The sequence below is a fragment of the Leptopilina heterotoma genome, unplaced genomic scaffold (genome assembly GCF_015476425.1).
Source record: "Leptopilina heterotoma isolate Lh14 unplaced genomic scaffold, ASM1547642v1 Lhet_6, whole genome shotgun sequence".
In the NCBI taxonomy this organism is placed as follows: Eukaryota; Metazoa; Arthropoda; class Insecta; order Hymenoptera; family Figitidae; genus Leptopilina; species Leptopilina heterotoma.
In genome coordinates this window covers 3,607,985-3,630,828 of record NW_025111137.1, presented here as the reverse complement: position 1 = coordinate 3,630,828, position 22,844 = coordinate 3,607,985, and the positions used below count along the sequence as shown (strand labels likewise).

General features: G+C 30.3%; 2 protein-coding genes across 5 annotated transcripts in view; one reads left to right on the top strand and one right to left on the bottom strand.

Moving 5' to 3' along the window:
- LOC122509207 (arrestin domain-containing protein 17-like) overlaps positions 1–22,380 on the top strand; it is a 61,331-nt gene extending 38,951 nt beyond the window's left edge. For 2 of the 3 annotated variants that reach the window (XM_043623063.1, XM_043623064.1), the window contains exons 2-7: positions 16,777–16,905; positions 17,708–17,928; positions 18,063–18,242; positions 18,417–18,634; positions 20,772–20,866; positions 20,947–22,380. In XM_043623063.1, the coding sequence (XP_043478998.1) occupies positions 16,777–16,905; positions 17,708–17,928; positions 18,063–18,242; positions 18,417–18,634; positions 20,772–20,866; positions 20,947–21,077 (974 nt within the window). In that variant the 3' untranslated portion in view covers positions 21,078–22,380. Of the gene's footprint in view, positions 1–16,776; positions 16,906–17,707; positions 17,929–18,062; positions 18,243–18,416; positions 18,635–18,867; positions 19,469–20,771; positions 20,867–20,946 lie in introns of those variants that run through there. The other variant, XM_043623065.1, reaches the window with a different exon arrangement.
- Positions 2–20,726, bottom strand: LOC122509209. 2 transcript variants are annotated; one of them, XM_043623066.1, is made up of 4 exons: positions 19,739–20,726; positions 3,677–3,747; positions 3,221–3,485; positions 2–954 (listed from the first exon to the last, which is right to left on the bottom strand). In XM_043623066.1, the coding sequence occupies exons 3-4, from the start codon at positions 3,293–3,295 to the stop codon at positions 646–648; spliced, it is 384 nt and encodes a 127-aa protein (XP_043479001.1). In that variant the 5' UTR covers positions 3,296–3,485; positions 3,677–3,747; positions 19,739–20,726; the 3' UTR covers positions 2–645. The 2 variants fall into 2 exon arrangements, 1 of the variants encoding a protein (XP_043479001.1); XR_006302328.1 differs by lacking the exons at positions 3,221–3,485; positions 3,677–3,747.
- Positions 22,381–22,844: the final 464 nt, after the last annotated feature.

The following is a 22,844-nucleotide window of genomic DNA, read 5'->3' as shown; positions in this document are numbered from 1 at the left end:
TTAAAAATACTTTCATTTTATGTCCCACGGAGAGACCTACAATTTAAAAAAAATTGAAGCCTTTAGCTCTTTCTCGTTTTGAGATATTGAGGCATTGACTTCTGAAGTCAAATTACATCAAAATATTTATTTATAACATTTATATTGGCAGTGTCCATTCATACATAAAGTACTAAAATATGTATAAGGAATATAATAAAAATTAAAAAATTATAACTAAAATTAAAATATTAAGATATTAACTAAAATACTTCAAAATAAATTCATAATGAAAATATGTTTATAAATTTGTCAAAAAATCACAATTTTCTAAAATAGTTTACAACTAACATCTCCTGATGGTTAAGTCATCTTCATTTGACCCATCTTCACTGTCGTCCTCCTTCTCTTCGAGCAATGTCGCCAACTTCAATGCTGAACTCGTGTTACGTTTTAGCTTATGCTTGTCCATATGCGTATAAAAATTCGACGTCATCCGGCGCGTTTCACTCATTTGTATCTTTTTTAGTTTTTGACAAGCAGGAACATTTCACGGCAGCAAAATAATTGCCACCTTCGTCTAACGTTATGAGGTCCGAAATGTTTAAGAATTTACGTTTATAGTTACATTTTATGTAACTATTGATGTTTTTTATAAATTGATCTTTAAACTGGCCATAGACAATTGTGGTTCTTCTCATGTGCCATCGGCTGTTGTTGAAGAAGACGAATACGAGCACGCTGGATGTGTCGAGGACGTTGAAGTAATGACGCAGCATTGGCGTTTGGCGTAGATGAAGTAAAGGATGAACAAGTATGGGGGTGCGGCGTTGAAGAAAAAAACATGTATCCAGAAATGGGATCTTGGCTTATATTCATCCTTTTAGCAGCTTTTACAACCTGGTACAGGTTTCTCTTTAACCTATTGGAAACAACGACTTCATTTTGTTCCAAAGAGGTCCATAATTCCATTCTCTGCAAGAAAAGAAAATCTAATTAGTTACAGGTCTAATTAATAACATCAACTTTTTCTAATATTTAAGTCTACTAATTTACAGCTTGACGAATTGTTATTTAACAGAATAAGAATTGCTCATAATAGTTATTTTCCCTAATAAACTTCCAGTTAGGCTGTTTCTCATCTGTGGTATTAAGACGCACTCACAGCTTTGGTGGAACAACTAGAGTACCCAGTAAAAAAAGGTATTGAGTGAAGCGTTTAGGAATTGAGTGAAGCTCTGAGCCAATACGGATTCGAGTAAAAACCGTATTGGGACGTTTGACTCAATCTTTTTCTCATCCGCCAAATACGGTCTTATTTTAGCATTAAAATTAAAATCACATGAGCAGAGTACTCATTATAAATTGAAAGCACAATTGTCCTGGAATGTAAAAATGCCGATTTCGATAAAAAACAGTGAATATTTGTTAAAAATTGGTTTGACAAGCACCAATGAATTTACCATGTGAATAAATGAAGTGGTAAGTTTAAATGAACTAAAAGAAATCTACGGTTACCGACATAAAGTTCCTAAAGAATTGTGATAAATTAACAAAACAATGAAATTTCATTGCTTTGTTTTCTCCATTTGAATTTACCACAATTCTCTAGGAACTTTCTGTCGGCAACAGTAAATTTCTTTTAGTCCATTTAAACTTACCACTTCATTCATTTACATGGTAAATTCTGTCGCGCTTGTCAAACTTTACTTTTACAAATTTTTAACCAATATTCACTGTTTCTTATCGAAATCGGCATTTTTACATTCCAGGACAATTGTGCTTTCAATTTATAATGTGTACTCTGCTTCTGATTTTAATTTTAATGCTAAAATAAAACCGTATTCGGCGGATGAGAAAAAGATTGAGTCAAACGTCCCAATACGGTTTTTATTCGAATCCGTATTGGCACAGAGCTTCACTCAATTCCTAAACGCTCCACTCAATACCTTTTTTTTACTGGGTAAGAGAGAAAAACATATAATTTGAATTGTCTGAGGCTGAAGTCCCATAGCCCACAGTATCTTTTTTAGTTTTTGACAAGTAGGATCAGGACTTTTCACGGCAGCAGAATAATTGACACCTTCGTCTAACGTTATAAGGGCTGAAATGTTTAGGAATTTACGTTTATAGTTACGTTTTATGTAACTATTGATGTTTTTTCTAAATTGATCTTTAAACTGGCCGTAGACAATTGTGTTTCTTCTCATGTGCCATCAGCTGTTGTTAAAGAAGACGAATACGAGCACGCTAGATGTGTCAAGGACGTTGACGTAATGACGCAGCATTGGCGTTTGGCGTAGATGAAGTAAAGGATGAACTAGTATGGGGGTGCGGCGTTGAAAAAGAAAATATGTATCCAAAAATGGGATCTTGGCTTATATTTATCCTTTTAGCAGCTTTTACAACCTGGTCCAGGTTTCTTTTTATTCCGTATGAGATAAATAAATTATTTTTATTACAGTCTAAGTGGAATTCCTCAAAAAGTTGAATTGAAAATTTTATTAAAATTTGGCGAAAAAATTCAATTATTTAACAATTTGTTGATAAAACTTTTTATGAGGATTCATTTTTGATAAACATTAATGTATTTAATAAATTCTTACATTTTTTAAATGTAATTGAAAGCATTTAACACATTTTATTAAAATAGTAGTTTTTAAAAATATTTGAATTTAAGCGAACAATTTCATTATTTGTGAAATGTAATTAAATTCTTGCAAAATAATTAATATTATTGAGGAATTTATTTAAAATTGTATTAAAAATAATTGAATTGCAATAATAAACTTTATTATTTATGAACATAACTGTGAAAATAAACATTAAAGTGGGGCCTATTTTTTGCCTTCGCAAACGCAAGTACGCCTTAATTTGCATTAATAAATATGGTAATTATGCAGAATCGTGACTTCTGCAAATTTTGAAGATAAATGATTAATTTCTTTTTGGAAAGCTTTAATATACCTAGTTATATTATTATATATTATAAGTAAAAGCATATTATTCAGTTCTGTTGTGATCAACTTCTTCAAGAAATTTAACCCTTTTCAAAGCCTAATAACAAAAAAATAACCGCAGATTTCTCAAGGATACTTAGATAAATTCTAATCATTTTTTAAGGGAATAAATGTCAAATAAACTATTTCAATCGTCATGAAAATCAATTGACGACTTTCTGATGCAGACAGTTTTTCGATAAATTCCGAAATCGGCGTGGTCCTCATAGCCCCTGTCATACCTCTTTTATAGTTATAAGTTGAGTTCTGGACCACCAAACAAGCACCGCGTTTAGACATCTGGGTTTTAAAATCATCTGATGCAGCCAGATATTATCATGCAGCTTTCTTATGAGATCCGTTCAGCTGCATGATTTTTCATTTCTTCTCTTTGAGCGCACCGACCCCTGAGATCCCCCTTTAGTTTTATTTTGATCTCAGATCAGTGGCGTAACTACATCCCCGCTGGAACCCGCAAAGCGAGAAGCCTTTTCAGCTGGAGGGGCCCTGATTAAGGTTATAAACATAATTAAAAATTTGCTTGAATTGAATATTCAAAATTTAATCTTAAAAAGCCTATTATACTGTTTAAGTTTTATATTATTGGTTTGAAAATAATTTTTTTCTGTACATGACAGGTACAGGTTAAAAGATTTGTTTACATAAATTTATTACATTTTAAATAACAATATCCTTACATGGGCTCCTTGTGCTTTTTGCGGGCCCCCAATTCTTAGTTTCGCCACTGTCTCAGATCCGTCGGTCTCGCCTGAAATTGTTAATCATTGTTATATGTAATTGTACCGTGTTTCAATATGTTTCTGTTTCAAATAAAAGGATTTTATAATATTTTGTTCTCAATTAATTATTCTGCTCAAACCCTTCCTTTCCCTTTAACACCTGGCTATTGAGATTCCTAAGCAACTCACCTGCTATGCTACAATGGATCACAAAAAGGAGAAAGAACTCTTTCTTGTGGGCACCCTTTTGAGTCGAGGGCTGTTACTCTTGCCTTACCATATTCTGCTTTTAGGGCCCTTTCGCGTAGCATGCTATCGATCTACTTAATTAACGGCTCGGGCACACCTTGATTTGTGGTTGCCCTACAGATAAAGTTGCTTGAGGTGTTAGAGAAGGCACCCTCAATGTCGAGAAAAGTGCCAGCCGCGCATAGTCCTCTACTCTTACTACTCCAATATATAGTACTATTTTTACGGAGAAACCGGCTCTATATAAAGAGAATAATCCTTCAGACATTCCTGTCTAATACGATTATCCACCAGTTTCTCTAAATAGCTTTAAATATAATAGAAGTTAAACTGATTGGTCTGAAGTCTCCCCGAGGCTTTATACGGTTCGAAAGAGATTATTGCCCAATCAATCACTTCCGGAGTCACCCCTTTATATGGTAGTTTTCAGTGTTCACGATTTCCTCGGGCCCTGCTAGTTCCTACATTACTTCCATTCTCCAATCTCTCTCGAAAGTCCGGGAAGTTTACTTCCATTATATACTTTAGATACTCCATTTTGTCTTTAGCAAGTTGGTCATTTAGAAATTTAATGGTAGTTAATTTGGCCATTGGATCTCTAGCAAGAATCTTGTAAAGACTTGAAACATGCGTATATTGGTTAACAGACCGAGGGAAGTATATATCTATATATTTTTCCTTTATTTTGATTTAATAGCCTACTGCACGGTGATATACTGAAAACCTACGTGTTTCAAACATGAGAATTATCTCACACTTACGTATTTGACAATTCTCATTCTTATATCATATGTTTGATATAATAGAAAGAATGTTATTGTTGAATTTAAAAGGACATTGTTTCCCAAATTTAAAGATCCTTTGACAATGAGGCACGCGTCAAACTATATCAACTGATAAGATCTGTTTTAGCAACATATAGTAATAGATTTTATGAATGAAATTATGTAATCTAAATTTCTCTTTAATTAAATATTATATTTTATTTTTGAGAACATTTGTCGCTTTGTAACCAAATTAGAGGAATCTGCTCCAATAATTATTCGGTAATTCAGCTTTTTATTCTTTCTAATTTATCCACTACTAAATAAGATAATTTTTTTATCTTCTGTTCGTAGGATAAATATATAAAATAATAAATTAACAAATTAAAGTTAAATTATAATAATTAACACAATTTTTTAACTATAAAGAAATCTTTTCTTATGAAATAGTTTTTATATATAAATAATTTTGTAAGTTCGGTTGCTATGTTTCACATAAATTGACTCAATATTAACAAAATAAAACAAAATAAATAACAAAGTTCATTCACCTTAGAATGTATTTCCTTTTCACTTAAGATCGGTAATTATTTAATTTCTCCTTTATTACAAATCTATAAACAAAAATTTAAATAAAATTTAATAATAAAATTTTATAAATCCTGCCTATAATTACAAGGTCAAGTTTTCCCTATTCCCTAAATTAACTATTTTCTGACCAAATAAATATTTATATATGATGTTCGTTATTTTTGGATTTCAATAATTAATATAAAGCTGTTCACTCTCTCATTATGAACGCATAGTGGTTTGACTTTTTTAAATTACGCGCCTTTTTTGACATTCACACTATGTATGATAAGGTATTTTCCCACTTTTGTGATTCATGATGATAAATTAGATCCCGTAAAGTATACACTATAGGTAATGTGGAGCATTTCCTTTTTCTATCTATTTTCAACGTTCAACCATGGCTCTGAGTTTGAAATTTCAAACGCTCATCTCTAAACAAAACATGATGTATTTTTCTGTTTTTATTTTTAATTTTTATGTTTGAGATGTATAAAATCTGTATGTAAAGGAAGTAATCCACAAATGTAAGTTTGAGGTTATGTAGAAAAACTTTTTAAATTTGTTATTAATATTTAGCCTCTAAAGATACAATGTTAAATTATATTAAAATATTTTTATACGTTTTCATTTTCACTTTATATGTATTTTTTGTAAAGTTTTTATTTATTGTTGAGTACTGACAGTTATCATGTTTGCAGTGAATGAAATGCCTGATGAGATCCATCGTGTATGGATGAAAAGCTTCGCTTTTTTAAATAAATAAAAAATGTGGATTATTGAACAACAAAAAACAGCTTTATACAAATAAATATTCTTCATAAACATAAACCATGCAATTATTGATTTATTTTAGATATTATAAATTATAATATCGAAAAATGCTCAACATTACTTTAATTTACTTAAAGAAATCTATTTATTTCTCTGAAAATTAACTAAATAATTAATACAAATGTATTAATTATTTCCTATTATAAATAATAATTTTGGAGTATTAGGATCAATATTTATTGAATCTTTTAAACTGCCACATCGATATAGACTATTACTATATGAACACAGCTCATAAGAATATTCAATAAACTTACGATTTGCTTTTGTTACCCCTTTAGGAATCAAAACTAAGGTTAAAAGTTAAAAAGAATTCAGCGAGTTCCTCAAATTTTAATTCCAGGGCTTGATTTTGTAAATAATTTTGAAATTAACAAGTTATAAGTTGTAAAACAACAAATTCCTGTAAAATTTCTACGATTTGTAATGTATTTATGTTAAATGTTAATAATTATAACTTTCAATAACAGGTTGTAAGTTGCAGAACAACGAACTCCTGAATATTTCCAGATTATAATATTGTATATGTAATTGTTACAATTATATCCTATAATAACAGGTTGTAAGTTGCAGAACAACGAACTCCTGAATATTACAAGTATATAATATTATTAAATGTACTTGTATGATAAGTGTTCATGCTTACCCTTTCAAGTGTCAGAATAGAAATGAGATAGCGACGCTTCCATTTTCAGAGTTTATATAGTCATGATCAACCCCCAAATTTACAATTCTTGTATAAAATTCAAAAACTATATTAGTCTACGTAAAACTCTTTCCTTTGATTGACTGAAATTCAAAACTTTCCCCTACCCTTTAGGGACGCTTAGTTTTGCCATGCATTTCTTACCGCCAATTTTATCCCTCTCTTTGCTTTTTGAAAAGCGTCTAATTTTTCTCGTCAATAGTATTCAAATTTCAAAATGAGGATATAAATATATTTTCTCTCTTTCTGGTCGCCAACGTGTCTAACGTTTTCCCGAGAACAATGCCATTGTATAGCTGTCAATCACTTTTCTCTATAAATTTATTTTATTTCTTTAAATTTAAATAATTCTTTAAATAATAAATTTATAATCATTTTATATTTTGTTAACAATATCTATTAATTTTTATCTATTTATTGATACAAATTTTACCCTTACTTTATTTATTCCAACATATTATTATTAAATAATTTAATTAATAAAATTAGTACTATTTATATAAAACAAAATATACATGTTAAATAGAAAATTAACATTGTGTTAATTTTTTATAATTTACTTTTTTAATATTTATTCAAATTTCTAATCAATTTTATACTTTTTAAATATTAAATTTTCTCTTCTCTTTCTTAACCTTGGCCTTGAATCAGCTGTGCTATTTCCATAGGTTTTCTAATATCCCAGTACATTTGTACTCTATTGACCTTATTTTGAATTTCTCACACTTTAAATTTAGTTGAAATTTCATTTCTCATTCTCTCAATTTTATTCTATTTTTAATTTCCATTCAATATTAATTTATAAATTCATAATTTATTTTTATTTATAATAATTTTTAACAATTTTAATTTTGACCATTGAAATAGCGTTTCAGACTTAATGCTTCTACTCTGTCGATTCCTTCGCGAAAACTCTTCCGGATAATATACCATGCCTTCTCTACCTCTTTCTTATAAGAATTACAAGCATCTTTATTGAAAAGCTTTCTTACTGTTTGCCTATGTCCTTTCAAACAAGAGTTCCACCATTAATTACCGTTGACAGTAATCTACACAAATTCTCCACCTCTCTAGGTGGCGCGGGTTTATCCCCCGTTCCCAGAAAATAGGGGGAGGATACTACAATAAATTTCCCTTCTATTGACGTTCTTTTTTAAGTATTTAACTTCAACAACAGCTAAGTCTCTAGTTGTTAATTCCAATAACGGGTAAAAATTTAATAATTACTGGTTTTGAATTTTAGACACAAACAATATTTAAAAAATTTATACAACGTTAAGCAATCATTGATTTTTAAATTGTTTACAAAGTAAAAGCTAGTCAAGATATTTCAATATGATAACAATAAGATAAGCAAAGGTCATGCAATACTATTTAAAAAAGAAAGAAATAATTAGAGAAAATGTATGTTAGTTTTTTTAACATTAATTAAGTTCAGTACAAAAATATTTTTCAATCCACTAACATAATACTGCTGAAAAAAGGTAGTTCCTTTGAAAAATTTCTTGAAGTATTCAGTGGTATTTTCTTATTTTCTGCAATAAGAAATAAATATAAAACAAAAATTTGTTTAAAAAAATTATTAAAAGAAATATTACTTCAAATTCATATAAAATAAGTCAATTACAAAATGAATATACAAAATTTTGCATTTGTAATATTTCTTCTAAATCTGTCAGTGTCGTCAAAAACTGAGTATTCCAATTGCTTCTGGTTTAATAATTTGGTAACGTACATAAAGGAAGATTTAAAAGCTTCACAAATATTATTAATTGTTGATAATGACAACAACACTTTAATGCACACAATTATCAATGACATTCAAAAAATGCAATTTCTTCCACTCAATATAATAAGTTTGAATAACGCTACATTACAGTATGCAAAGAAAATGTCTAACAATGCACAATTCAAAGATTTACAGTCAACAACATTTGTTTTAACAATGCTCTCACTCAAGAACAAAAAATTTTCAAAATTTGTTGACTTATCAAAATTTCTAATTTTCTTGCATTCCAATAAAACGCGGACTAAATGCTTGACGATAATCTTTGGCAGCAATGAACAACTAAGATACAGAAATTTTCTTTACCATATGTGGTTAAATGACTTTTTGGATTTTACAATCCTTTCAATTCATCAAAATGAAACGAATAGTATTTCTTTAGATTCAACTCGATCAGAACATGTTAAAATTCATCGATACAATCCTTTTACAAATGTTTACAAAGTAAAAAATTATACCAATAAAAAACTCAAGATCTTTGTCAATAAATTGCAAAACATGAATGGCTTTGAAATGAAAGCGGGAACAATTAATTTTCCTCCATTTGTCTTTGTAAAGAGAAATTCTACTGGATATCCTGTTAAAATATCTGGAGTGTTTGTAAAAATAACTCGTGAATTTGAAGAAATAATGAATTTCACAATAGCGGAAGTTCCACTTAAGGAAGAATCACTGATTAGTGTTATCCGAATTGGTAAGAATAGCAATCCTAGTCTTATAAGCCAGTTATTAAAGAAAGAAATTCGGTACATTACAAACTGGGTTTTGTTCAGTGAGAAAAGAACTTTTTCAAGAACGAGAGTTATTGATTTTGATCGTTTCTGTGCTTTAATACCAGAACTTAAAAATGAGAGTTTAAATTGGAGTGTATATTATAAATTATCCTGGATCTACTTTCTTGTTCTCATCTTAATTGTTAAGGCCTTTACATCAATTATGAACTTTGATAAACATCTATGGTCCTATGACTACATATTAAGACTAATTCTTGGATTAACTGTTCCTAAAGAGCCTCAAAATACACGAGAGAAGTCCGCCTTTATGTTCATGTTAATCGCATTCATGATATTTTCATCTTCGATTTTTGCAATTGTACTATATGCGACAACAACAATGGGTCCAATGGAAATCATAGATACCTTAGGAAAGTTGAATAGCACAGATCTGACGCCAATGATGAGACAACAGTATGTAGTTTTATTATCTAATAATAAAGATCCAGTTATTAGAGATTTACTGAAAAAATCTTTGAATATAACAATTGAAGAGGAATGTGTACAAATGTTAATTGAATACAGAAATGTCACATGTTTCTTAAGACAAACAATGGCGGAATTCTATATTCAAAAGTATAAAAATTCACAAGAAACAACGAGGTTAAAAATCGTTGATGAAACTTTCCATTTTCTTCCACAAGGGATGATTTTAGAAGCAGCATCACCTTTTGTAAATGAGTTTAATAAAATTATAAGTGTGCTGTTAGAATCAGGCGTAATAAAATATTGGATGAAACAGTCTGATAACTTGGTGAGAGAGATCGACAGTTCAATAAATCAAACAGAGCTTTCGTCATCTATATTGATACCTTTGATGTATATTTTACTTACTGGATATTGTGCATCATTTTTAGTTTTTGTTGGTGAAATTGTTTTAAACTATTTGAAAAGATTTTTAATTGTGGTTATGCTTAAAGAATTTTTCTGAACAAGAATCTTCAAGATGAATAAATGATTTCACCACGTGATTCAGAACTCCTAAGAGATGAGTGCTCGTCTCTCAGTGTATAATGAAATATTGGTTTAATTAGAATTATTCGATACCGCATTCAAAGATCATTGGACAGTACTTTTGTGTGCAATATCACGAGCTGTACCTGTGCACACAATGACAGTACCCAAATTGGAACTCAGATCTGCAGTATTGTTCACCAAACTACTAACGACCGTCAATTAATCATTACGTCGACAGGTAGATGAGAATTTGGTCAGACTCGACGATTGCTTTAAGTTGGATCAGATCCCCGCCTCATTTATGGAATACATTCGTAGCGAGTAGAGTGTTTGTAATTCAGAGTTCATCCAGCATGGAGATGTGGGGTCACGTTGCTTCCGAAGATAGTGCTGATGCAGTATCCAGAGGTATAAATATATATATTAAAATGAATAAATATATATATATATATATATATATAATAAAAAAAAAATATAAAAAAAAATATAAAAATAAAAAAAAAATATATAATAAAATATATATATATATATATATATATATATATATATATTAAATACCCACAACAAGTTGTAAAAAACGGTTCAGAGTTGCTTTAAAGGTCAGAAGATCACTGGCCAAATCATATTCTAGATTGTTGAAATCTTCTTAAAGTCAAGAAAAATATTGTACTAACCGCAAAACAAACGAAATCATGGGCGAATTTTTGGGTTCGTTTTTCATCATAGCAAAAAATGATCCGTGTGTTGGTGTATTGTGTGCGTTTCGTAAAAAGAAGGAAGAGAAAACACAGCTCCCTGGGACTAAGAATAAAGTTTTACCGTATGCCTCAAAATTAAGAAGACTTAGCCCCATTATTATTGAAGAAGGACTACTGAGAGTTAGAGGAAAGATCAAGAGAGCATCTGTACCATTTGATCAGCGACATTATGTCCTTCTCCCGAAAAAACATCCTGTTACCAACGTTATCATTCAAGCTAGTTATGTAAATTTTATGCACTTAGCAAATAGCGGTACACTGTACGCAGTTATGCAAAACTTTTGATCTATCGATGGCATATTTTATATGCGATATGCGAGTAGCATTTAGGAAACAACTTTTTACTATCTGGATGTATTTAAATAATAATTCTTTTTACATCGTATTCAGTAAATAAAATGAATAATATCTGACCCCCATAGACAGCTCAATGATGCCTAATTAGACTAATTAATTAATTAAAAGTAATTGAGCTACATTTTGTTTGTTTCTTCATTTTAGCACCAGACTCAGGAGATCGAGGAAAATTGACAATTGGAGAAATTTTGAATTCGAATTTATTTTCTGGCATTAAAATTAAGGCTGTCCCTTTAAAAGTCTATTCAGGGAGCTCATTCAAGTCATTTGCGCCCCTAGAGATAAATGTAGCTCAATAATTGTCAGAGTCAGAATCTGTAAATCTGTATAATTAGTACAAATTCTACAGGTTTCCAGAGAGTGTGACTCCGTCAATTATTGAGCTACATTTATTTCTAGGGGCGCAAATGACTTGAATGTGCTCCCTGAATAGACTTTTAAAGGGACAGCCCTAATTTTAATGCCAGAAAATAAATTCGAATTCAAAATTTTTCCAATTGTCAATTTTCTTCAATCTCCTGAGTCTGGTGCTAGAATGAAGAAAAAAAATTTTTTCCTCTCAATAAAATTCATCAGTCTCTTTGATAATCTGTTCGAGGAACACTCTGAAGTCTTGCCAACCTCTAGAGATAAATGTAGCTCAATAATTGTCAGAGTCAGAGTCAGAGTCAGAATTTGTAAATCTGTATAATTAGTACAAATTCTACAGGTTTACAGAGAGTGTGAATCCGTCAATTATTGAGCTACATTTATCTCTAGGGGCGCAAATGACTTGAATGTGCTCCCTGAATAGACTTTTAAAGGGACAGCCCTAATTTTAATGTCAGAAAATAATAATAATAAATTTGATATTTTTTTTTATATATGATGTCAGGATTAAATTATAACAAATTAAATTAAGAAATTAAAAAATTTTATTGAAAAATTAAAAAATTTAATTAACAAATTAAATTATAACAATTATAACGTACTTGTATTTTTAATAAATGTTTAACGGTAACTTTCTATGCTTAATCTTTAATAAATTTGTATTGAGATTTGCAGTTGATGCAATTTAGTCTTGAGGAATTTTTTAGTCCGCATGAATAGCAATATTTCTATACTTGCCTTCGTTTACACATTTGCCGTTTATGCCCGTATCGGCCGCAGTTAAAACATTTATTATTATTTTTACGCAAGAGACGCTTTGAAGGAGCGGCCTTTTTCGTGAATCGGGAATGTTTGTACAAGATTTCTTTAATTTTCGTTGAAGCTATGTCATAGGCCCTATCGTTCTTTTCGTCTGCTAAAGACTTTCGCGTATAAACCTTTTTATCTTGGAGATATAGCATGTCCGAACTGTTTAAATTGCGACCTTTACAATCCTGTTCTTCGTTATAACCATCATCAGAATTTGTTTCATTGTCCTCATAATGAGGAAACATTCTTTCAGCAATTTCTTGTACCTTACTATTTACAGCAGTTTTTGTACGACGGTAACTTGGTAATTTGGAAATTCTTTCGAATTTCTGCGTACATGTGATAGAAATATGTCCCTTCTTACCACATCTGTAGCACATCTTAACAAAAAAGAAGGGATTTGTACAAAAATTATGGAAATGCCCGTATTGTTTACAATTGAAGCATAAGTCTATGAACAAGGGCGGAATATTTAAGTGTACCTGCAAAAACAGGTACACCTTTATCAACATTTTCTTTAATTATTTTAATATTTTCCGAATCAAATTTTGAAGTTCTAGTAGAAGAAGATGATGGTTTATCTTCGATGGCAAATTGGACCTCCGGACAAGGATTGTCTATGTTAGCACTGCGCTGACCATCAGGAGGATGATATACTTCGTCATTAACTTGAGCCATGGGTTCGTATACAAACGGAACGAATCTTTGTAGTTCCGGCAGAAAGTCGTTGTCATCCATCCCTGAATCTGAATCGCTCATCTTCTCTGAAATAAATGAAAAAAATAAAACAGTGCACTGTAAAAAAGGATTTTTTTTCTTGTAACCTTGCAATTAATTAGTAAATTTTCAAAAAATCTTTTTTACAGTGCACTGTAAAATTTGATTTTTTGAGAATTTACTAATTAATTGTAGGGCTACAGAATATCTGTAAACTGACAATGTTGAACGTAGGAAGAAACTAAACAATTTAAGATAAAGTGACGTGTTTTACGTTGTAATTTTACAAAAATTTGTAAGGTTACAACGTTGGACGTGAATCGAACTATGTCCTATTTTCAAAAAGAAAGAAATAAAACATTGATGAAATTAAAAAAAGAATGTTTTAATTTATAAACAGGATGTATAAAATTTGATAAAATTGTTAAATTAATTTATGTATATTTAAGTGAGTGCTTTTATTGCACATTACAGCAAGAAATGGTTTTCAACAGATTGTGAAAATGTTGCTTCAGTTTGGAGCCAAAGTTAATTTTACGGAATTTTAGATAGGCGAATCTGTTTTTTTGTAATATAAGAAAATTATAACCCTAATGTTCCTTCGAAATTATTTTTTTCTCCATTTATATAAATTTTTCTTTTCTTTAAGAATTGTTACTTTTTTTCGTGAAATTAATTAATTAATTAATCTAATTAAGTTACTTCCTTACCTTTTCCAGCAACGGCAACTTTACTTTTTTAAGCGACAGCGACTTTTAACTTTTTTCAGCAACGGTAATTTTGAATTTTTTTCAGCAACAGTAACTTTAATATTCAACTTTTTTCAACAACGGTAATTGAGGCTCCCAATTCAAGAACCGGTCGGACGCTCGGAAGACACGCGCTAGTACCAGTCGGGTAGCAGTGAGTGGCCCAGAGGCGCTCACTGCTCACTGACTGGCAGTTGCGCGTGTCGTCCGAGCGTCCGACCGGTTCTTGAATTGGGAGCCTCAATTTGAACTTTCTGAATCAACGGTAACTTTAATTTTTTACTATTTTAGCAACGGTAATTTCTACATATAAATATTTTACAACAACATTAACATTCAACAGTACTCGCTCACAGCGTGGTCCAACGAGAAAGAGATATAAATTTGTTGGTTATGTTTTTTGTCATGATATGTAAAGGCCTGTTCACAACTATATTGCGCCAAAATGTACTTCTGCCAGAATGGTCGTCTTCAAAGGCCTTTCTCCAATAGGTTCCCAAAACACTGCGTTTGTCTGCGAATGACTGCGTTGCGTTAATTTCAGCATGTGTTGCCATAGCAACTGCCTGCATTAGAATAAGAGAGAAAAAACATGAAATTTGAATTTTCTGACTTATTTACTCTCATGTGTTACCATGACAACTATGCATGCATGGGCATTCATGCAGAGCTGTGAGAGCGTCTTAAGGCTTTTTTACTTTTGTACATAAATTTTAGGGTACAGTCACACGATCTAATGCATCTGCATGATGCATGCATGCAGAAACATTTGACCGTTCACACCTCATTTTTCGCATTCGGCAAATCAGATTTCAGGCGGGATATTTAAAATTGATTAAAATTTAAGAATAAAGAATTACTAATTATTACAATAAGAAATGAAAAGAAAATTGAACGTTTATTATAATCGTACAGAGAGTACGAATTAAGAAAGATCAGGTCTTAGAAATTAAAACTATTTAAAATAGTATCTATGAGTTATGGAGGATCATTCCCGGCTACAGAATTTTTATTTCAAAAGATACATTCACATTTTAATAATGTTATAATTGGTGTGGTTTATAGACCACTAAATGTCTCATTTGGCACAAATTTTAAAGGCAGTATTTATACCTAGGTACAAAATTGTAATAATGTTATTTTCAATTGTGATTTGAATACATCCTCTAGTATAACTAATTATCTTACCACGATGACGTATTCTGATGGCTTCTAAACGTTAAAATATTTTTTAAAAAACAACATTCCTTAAAAAGGGAAAGAAATGAGAACTAATATACATGTGAAGGTCAATTTTTATTTAAAGAATATTGTTTCTATAGCAACATTTTACAAACAGAAATGAATAAAAATCAATTAATTTTTTAAGGTCAAATTTTTATTTTTAAAGTATCATTTCCTTAGCAACATACACTACCGACGAAAATTGTGCGAACGCTAACATCTCGAGCTATTAAAAAACACACCCGCACAGAAAGAGTGATAACTCCGTTAAAAATGAAGCTAAATGCTTTTTTTAAATTGCATTGGAAAGCTTATTAAATTTCAAATGAAATGTCACTATTTTAAGTTGTATTGCATAAATACACGGAAAAAAAGTTCACGAATCTCTCGTGAACTAGTATATCACTTTTGGATGGGACACAAAATTCTTGAAAATTCGCTTCACGGGATTCGAACCTAGTACCTATACCCTAAAACACTCGTTCTAACAACTAACCGCCACGGCTAAATCTGGATACACTGTCCTTCGACAAACGAAACGATTAGCTTTGTCTGCTGTAAAACTCAGGACCGTGCAAAGTAGAAAAAGTCCCTTATCGAAACTTTTAATTCATTTTATGAATTATTTGTTTCACAAAGAAAATTAGCAAACAAAAATATTCACTAAGTAATAAAAAACACTGATTCTAAATAATAACTTTCATCAAAGAATTTTCCTGAATGTAAACACCGATGACACCGACTGAATGATGAATGCTTGATCAGCCATATTTGATGCGCATTACGATTTTTTCGTGAACTTGTACCTCTACTTTTGACGAACTACTCATCCTTAACACAGTTCATCAAAAATTCATTAACTTTGTTTCAGTTTTTCGTTGACGTTCGCCATTTCTAATCAAAAGTGAATGGAAATTTTGAGTCCCATCCAAAAGTGATATACTAGTTCACGAGAGATTCGTGAACTTTTTTTTCCGTGTAGGAAGCGAGATATCATGTTATGAAGACAAAAAAATAATTATATTTTTTCGGAATTTCTTACCCTGACTTTGACTTTATAACTTTTCTGTGAATTTTTAGGGGGTCTGTAGAACTTTACGTTGATTGTTTTTCCACTTTTTAATATTTCTAAGGCATGTGGGTGTAACTAGTTGTTACATTTCAAAGTTTGTTGCAGTTTCAAATGTTACAGTTTGGAAACCTGACTGTATACTTATAGAACAAAATATAAGTAATTAATTACTTTACTAGAAATACAAATGAATCAAAATGGATTAAAATTGTCTTGTAATTTATTAGTGGTTAATTATATTTATTCATATCTATGACGTTAAAAATCGTTTAAATACTTAAATGTACATGTGATAATGAAAAAAATTAAACTTTCGCCTAGAAAACGATAGTAGATTATTTATGCATTTTTTGATTTGTTAAGGTATGAAGGTAAAAATAAGCGGAAAAGCTTTTACTCGTTGGATTCAACCTTCGGGTAATGGAAGTAAACAAATTCGAGGCCATGAAACATACTTTTCATCGAAGTTTTACGTTGTTGGAGGACAATCAGGTAAACCTAATTTTCTTAACTTTGTGTACAATTGTTTCGTACTCAATTCATAGTAGGAGTCTTTTACGTATGTAAATCTAATCTAAATACTTTTAAAAATCCACTCATATTGCTTACTTGCTACTCTCTGTTTCTTACTTCTATTGTCGGAAGATTTTTGTTAAAAATGTTGATTTAGAATATATTTGTGATAAATTGGATATTAACACTGACATTTAGAATGTAGAAGTCTCTAGTTGTTCTTTGGTTTTTTTTTAATTTTTATACAATCGTGCAAATAATGTTACGAAACTGGAGCGCACGGAGGGGTTTTTAGTAACACTCATCGGACAAGACACTTACAGGTTTCTATACGGGAACTACTGGAAGCGTTGATTTTTAAATAAATTATTCTCTCAAAACATTAGTAGGCTCATTAACTTATCCTTATCCCAAATTAGATTCCTTTAAACTGACTTTTTTGTTAATGACATTAAGTTCCATGCAGAAATCGACTCACTCCGATGTAAATCGGTCGATTGTTCAAAAATCAATATGTCCCGAAAATTTTTTCAGATTTAAATTGGGTAAAACCGACACTGTGTTGCAATTACATGACGGTTCTATTGTGAAACATTTAGGTCAATTAGAGGTTAAAATGACTAAAGGTGACAATATGTATAAATAAATTCTTAGAAGATGTCAAATATCCTACTTAAAGATTATTAATAATATAAATAATATTATTAAATAATATAATACAGTACCTAATATAATATTAGTATTTTAATTGATGATTTTAAAATAAATTTATTCTTTTTAGATGAAATGGAATTAACTGAAGGTGAACACATATTTTTATTCGAATATGTCTTGCCTACAAATTTACCAACGAGTTATGAATTAAAATTAGTAAATAATGAAGCACATGTTCGATATATTGTTAAAGCTATTATCGATCGCCCATGGAAATTTGATAATGAGACAGAAGCTCCTTTTACGGTTGTAACTGAATATGATCTTAATACTGATCCTATTGCGAGAGTAAGTATAAATAATTGGTTCATACAAAATATTTAACTTTTACATAATTTTATATCTCTTTTGTGACTTGAGATCAATCTATTAATACTTATTCAACATGCAAATATAAACTGTCAATATGAAACATTTTCAAGGGTCAAGTATTCATAGAAGAAACAAAAACCTTTGGAATTTTTTCAAGTTCACCTCCATTGATTGTAACTCTATCGTTACCATTTCGAGGATATGTTCCAGGTCAAATAATTCCTATAACGGTCAATGTAGATAATCAATCTGGCGTGGAAGTTAATCATATAAAACTAAAACTAGAAATGGTAAATATTTGGTATTTATAGTGTCAATTAAAAATTTTTTAAATAAATTCCCAAAAGGCACAGAGATATTCTTTGTGGACCGCTGCCCAATATTTTTATTATGAAGATTATGCAAATATTCATATCCGAATATTTAAAACCAACTATAATACAGAAAAATTATTTTGATTTTAGTATGGAACATACTTACAATCAGGAAGTTCTTCCTATCCAATGAAAAAGAAAGTTAATATGTCCATTATTGACACTAAAAAAAATAAATATGAGGAAGATGTATTTCAATTTATTCATAACTTTTACATTCCTCCCACTCCTCCATCAAATATTGGCATGAACTGCAGCATAATTTCAATTGAATATGCAATTGAACTTGAAGCTGAAGTCGACAGAATGTAAGTCTTAAAATATTAGAAAAGAAAAACCTATCAATTCGTTGGCCGAGATTTATTGTTAGACTGGTAAAATTTCTTTTTTACTGCAAAACTGTATACGTAAATAGAAGCTATTTCAAAAAATTAAAATAATTGGTGGAGCCGTTTCTTAGAATGTCCGATTTGAATATTTAAGCGATCGGAAATTTATTTTTTAAATGTAACACATTAAAATAAGCCTGTCGCAATTTTAGGTAGAACTAGCGTTCTTCGTGTCAGTCCAGCAACCGCGAACAAGTTAACTAATTGTGTACTGTCATCGAGTTTGTTCTTCGACTCCAGTCCAGAAAACCTCTTGAAGTACCAAGTGCCTTCTTCGAGTCTCGTCCTACTCAAATTCATTCAAAGAGATAATTTCTACTATGAGGCACATTCCTATTTTTCTAAGGACTGCATTTTTTCGACATCAACGTCAAATAAATAACTTGGTCACTCCGAGGCTGATGGGTGTTTTATCTACTTTACATCGATTTTTCACTTTGGATGTTTCAAAAATAATTCACACTGTAGGAGGTTTCTTTTCAGTATCCCTGAAGTCGTCTGGATCTACTCTTTCTCTCTGATTCGAATTGTAATTTATAAAAGATTCAAATAAAAACTTTCATAATTTAATTTAAATTTAACAGTTACTCTTTCTTCAAACCTGTCCCTTAATATCAAAGTCTTCCGCTCTATAAATAAATCAGGTTTGAATCACCGATGCCGGACAATTTAAATATATATTGTTACAAACCAGAAATAAATTTATTAATTAGGCTTTTGAGATGGCCCTTTATCTTGATTTAGGGAGGCACCAAGCTGCCAGAATGTTTAATTATTCTGTTTAATTTTGTGGGGACGTTATCCTACTTTTAAAAGTTGCCTACTGATTCGTTAAATGCACTATTTTTAAAATGATTTGAATTTTAGTTTTAGTTAGGTAAGTAAAGAAATTGATTTTTATGAATACATGATTTATTTTTAAATAGCAAATACCTTTTGAATACAGAATGGTTATAGTGTGTCACAAATAGAAAATGTGTGTGTGTTAGAATATGTAAATTGAAACAATACTTATTTACTTACAAACTACCGGCGGAGCTGTTCCTCTTTCGAATCACAAAACCTCCGTCAGGCAAAAATTCTTTTCTTTTTATTCTTACAGAAAATCGCGACGTCAGATTCGCGCAATTTTCTTTAAGTTGTGAAATTGCACCTGTAGGCGAGTGGACGCGGGCAATATCTATGCAACCGGCCGTCTCACACAATAGTGTAAAAACTCACTGCGGATCCACTTTTTACCAAACGTCTGCCCTAAATTTCAACGAGAAATTCAGGTTCCGGGTCGCGGACGGGCGAATCGCGAATTTTCTCTGTCCCAAAACACTTGCCAGGTTAGACCCAGGAGAGGTGTCTTCAAGAAGCAAGAAGTCGTACTGCAATAATTGAAATTTCGCGACAAGCCTCTAACCCTTACCTTCTTTGTCAAGGTGGGGAAAACAAAAATTTAGGAGTAGGAGTAGGGAAAACTCGTGGGCCCATTGGACGTTTCATTTTTGCTGACGTTTTAGATCTCACGGTAACTCTTGTATATGTGACCGTAACATAAGGAATCCATGGTCAGCGGAGTCAGTGGATGCCATACATTTAATTATTTCTCAAATGGAATTATATTTTGCTTTTTAAATTATAAAATATGTGTACTGTATAAATTTTAAAACAAGAATAGAGCATTAATATTGGTTATAAATTTGTGAGCAATTTATATATGCAATATAATGTAATATGAAAAGAATACGCATTCGACAAATTTCTGTCTAAACTTCTGTAGCGATAATAAGATATTAATAAAGAAATAGCTGTTATGTACTTTGTACGTAACATATATAATTTGGGTTATGTTTAGTTTCGTTCTGAGACATAACATTATCATGAATATAATCTTCATATATTGCAAAGTTAGAAAATTCCTATCGTGAAAATATTCTAATTGGACATTCAATGAAACAGCTTCAACAATTTATTATTTCAATTTTCGTGCGAAAAGCGTCTGTTACGTATGTAGTTTTGCAATAAAAAACCTTTACTTATTACATTATTTTTTTCTGGTTAATTTTAGGCTTAGCAGAAATTTGAAAATTTCTACTCCCATTGTGATAGGAACTGTACCGCTAGAAAATTATTTATCATCTATAAACTCTTCATTAATGACAAGTAAGTTATACGTTTTTAATAAAATAAATTTTTTTACTAATGTTCTCATTATTAAAGATGCAAAAATAATTTTTTTTCAGTTTCTCCAGTTTATGGAAAATCAATGTTTGTTGTTGAGAATCTTTGGGAAGAAAATAATTCAGAGTATGTGATGAATAAGGAAAAGTTTGCACCAAAATATCTTGTTTACGATTTTTCCACTTTTCAATAATAATATAAGTTTACAAGTTTGCTTCTATTAATATATCTTCAAGTCGATGACTCGTAAATTAAAACATATTATTCGCAGGACACTCTATTACAAACTTTGCTTAACTATTTAATATTTATTGGGTCTATCCATATTGAGGAAAGTTGGAACGTACAGAACGTAACTGAATGTCACTTCTTCATTTACTTGTCATTGATTCGTGACGTTCACATTCTACAAACTTTTTGAATTTGCATTATAACTGCATCATATTATGTACAGACATAATGCAAATTTAAAAAGTTTGTTTTAGGTGTCCCAATTCAGAAATTTTGACTCAGGAAGAGAGTGTAATTTCTGGGTTACCATGGATATTTTTGAGGCCCAAATGTAAAACGTATATTGTAAATATGTATTATGAATATTTATTGTAAATCTTAACATAACTTAAAGATACTAATTTTATTTTTGAACAAATTCTCAAAAATGTAAGATCTTCCTATTGTGTGTATGCCTGTGTAAGTATCAGCGATTATGAAGAGTAGCGAGAGAAATGTGATAAGAGTTTTAGGAAAAGCGGAGTGAATCAGTATTTTGATGACATTCGAGACTACTTAGCCTCATTATGGCACAATATCATTGCAAACAAAAGTATCTTAATTTAAGATGTTTTGGTAATCATTTCTAAAATGTTTTGGAAGACACTTTTTAGTTATTTGAAATATCTTAATTTAAGATGTTAAAAGTATCTTCGTACACATTTTCAGCATATTTTTTGTGGAAAAAGTTTTGAGGTTAACTATTGGCTAATATGTAAAACACTTTATGCATCTTAGTTTTTAGTAACTTATATTCTTTTAATCTTATAATTCACAACTAACTTATCGCTAAACATCTTATTGCGCCAGAAACATAATTAAAGTTACTTTTAAAAACTTGCCGAAGTAACTTACTTTTCTAAGATGGAAAAAATATCTTTATCACTGCTAAAACCTATAAAGCATCTTAGATTTTAGTGAGATATTTTAGAAAACATCTTATTTTAATAACAATAAAAGTATTTAATCAGTTTTATGTCATTGTATTTATTTAAGTATTATTCATTTATTTATTTATATTTATTTATTCAATTAATAATATAATAAAGTAATAATAATAATAATTAAATCATGCATGGAATCGATCAAACACAATGCTGAATACCTATTAAAGAAGAGTCTCGAATTACATGGTAAACTGAATTACACAAATGCTTTGTTCAACGATAAATTGCTAATTGATGAAAACTTAAAGATGAATATATTAAGTAAGAAATTGTTTAATAATAAAAAGAGCATTACTTTAGGTTACTGTATAATAAAATCTTATTCTGATTTGTTTATATGAAAAATAAATCTAATTTTTTGATTCAGTATAATCCTGTACTTTATTCAATAAAATCTTATTCCTTACATGAAGACGAATTAATAATCATACTTCTTTTTATTCAGGATTATATTACTGTATAATAAAATTTTATTTTTTAAATATATATATATATCCCTATTATATAAAAACATTTTGCCGCCGCCGCAGAGTTAGGATTTCTAAGGGCTCCTTATAGTAGAGGGAACATAGTCAAGGTTGGCCCACTGTTAAGGTAGGCCCATAGTCAGAAACAAGTTACATTTGACCTAAATTCAGGTCAATTTTAAGAGCAGTTTTAACCTACAGGTCAAAAATTGACAAACTAATCCCTTAGCCTTCAAAATTTATGTCAATTTTAAGGGCAGATTTAACCTACTGGTA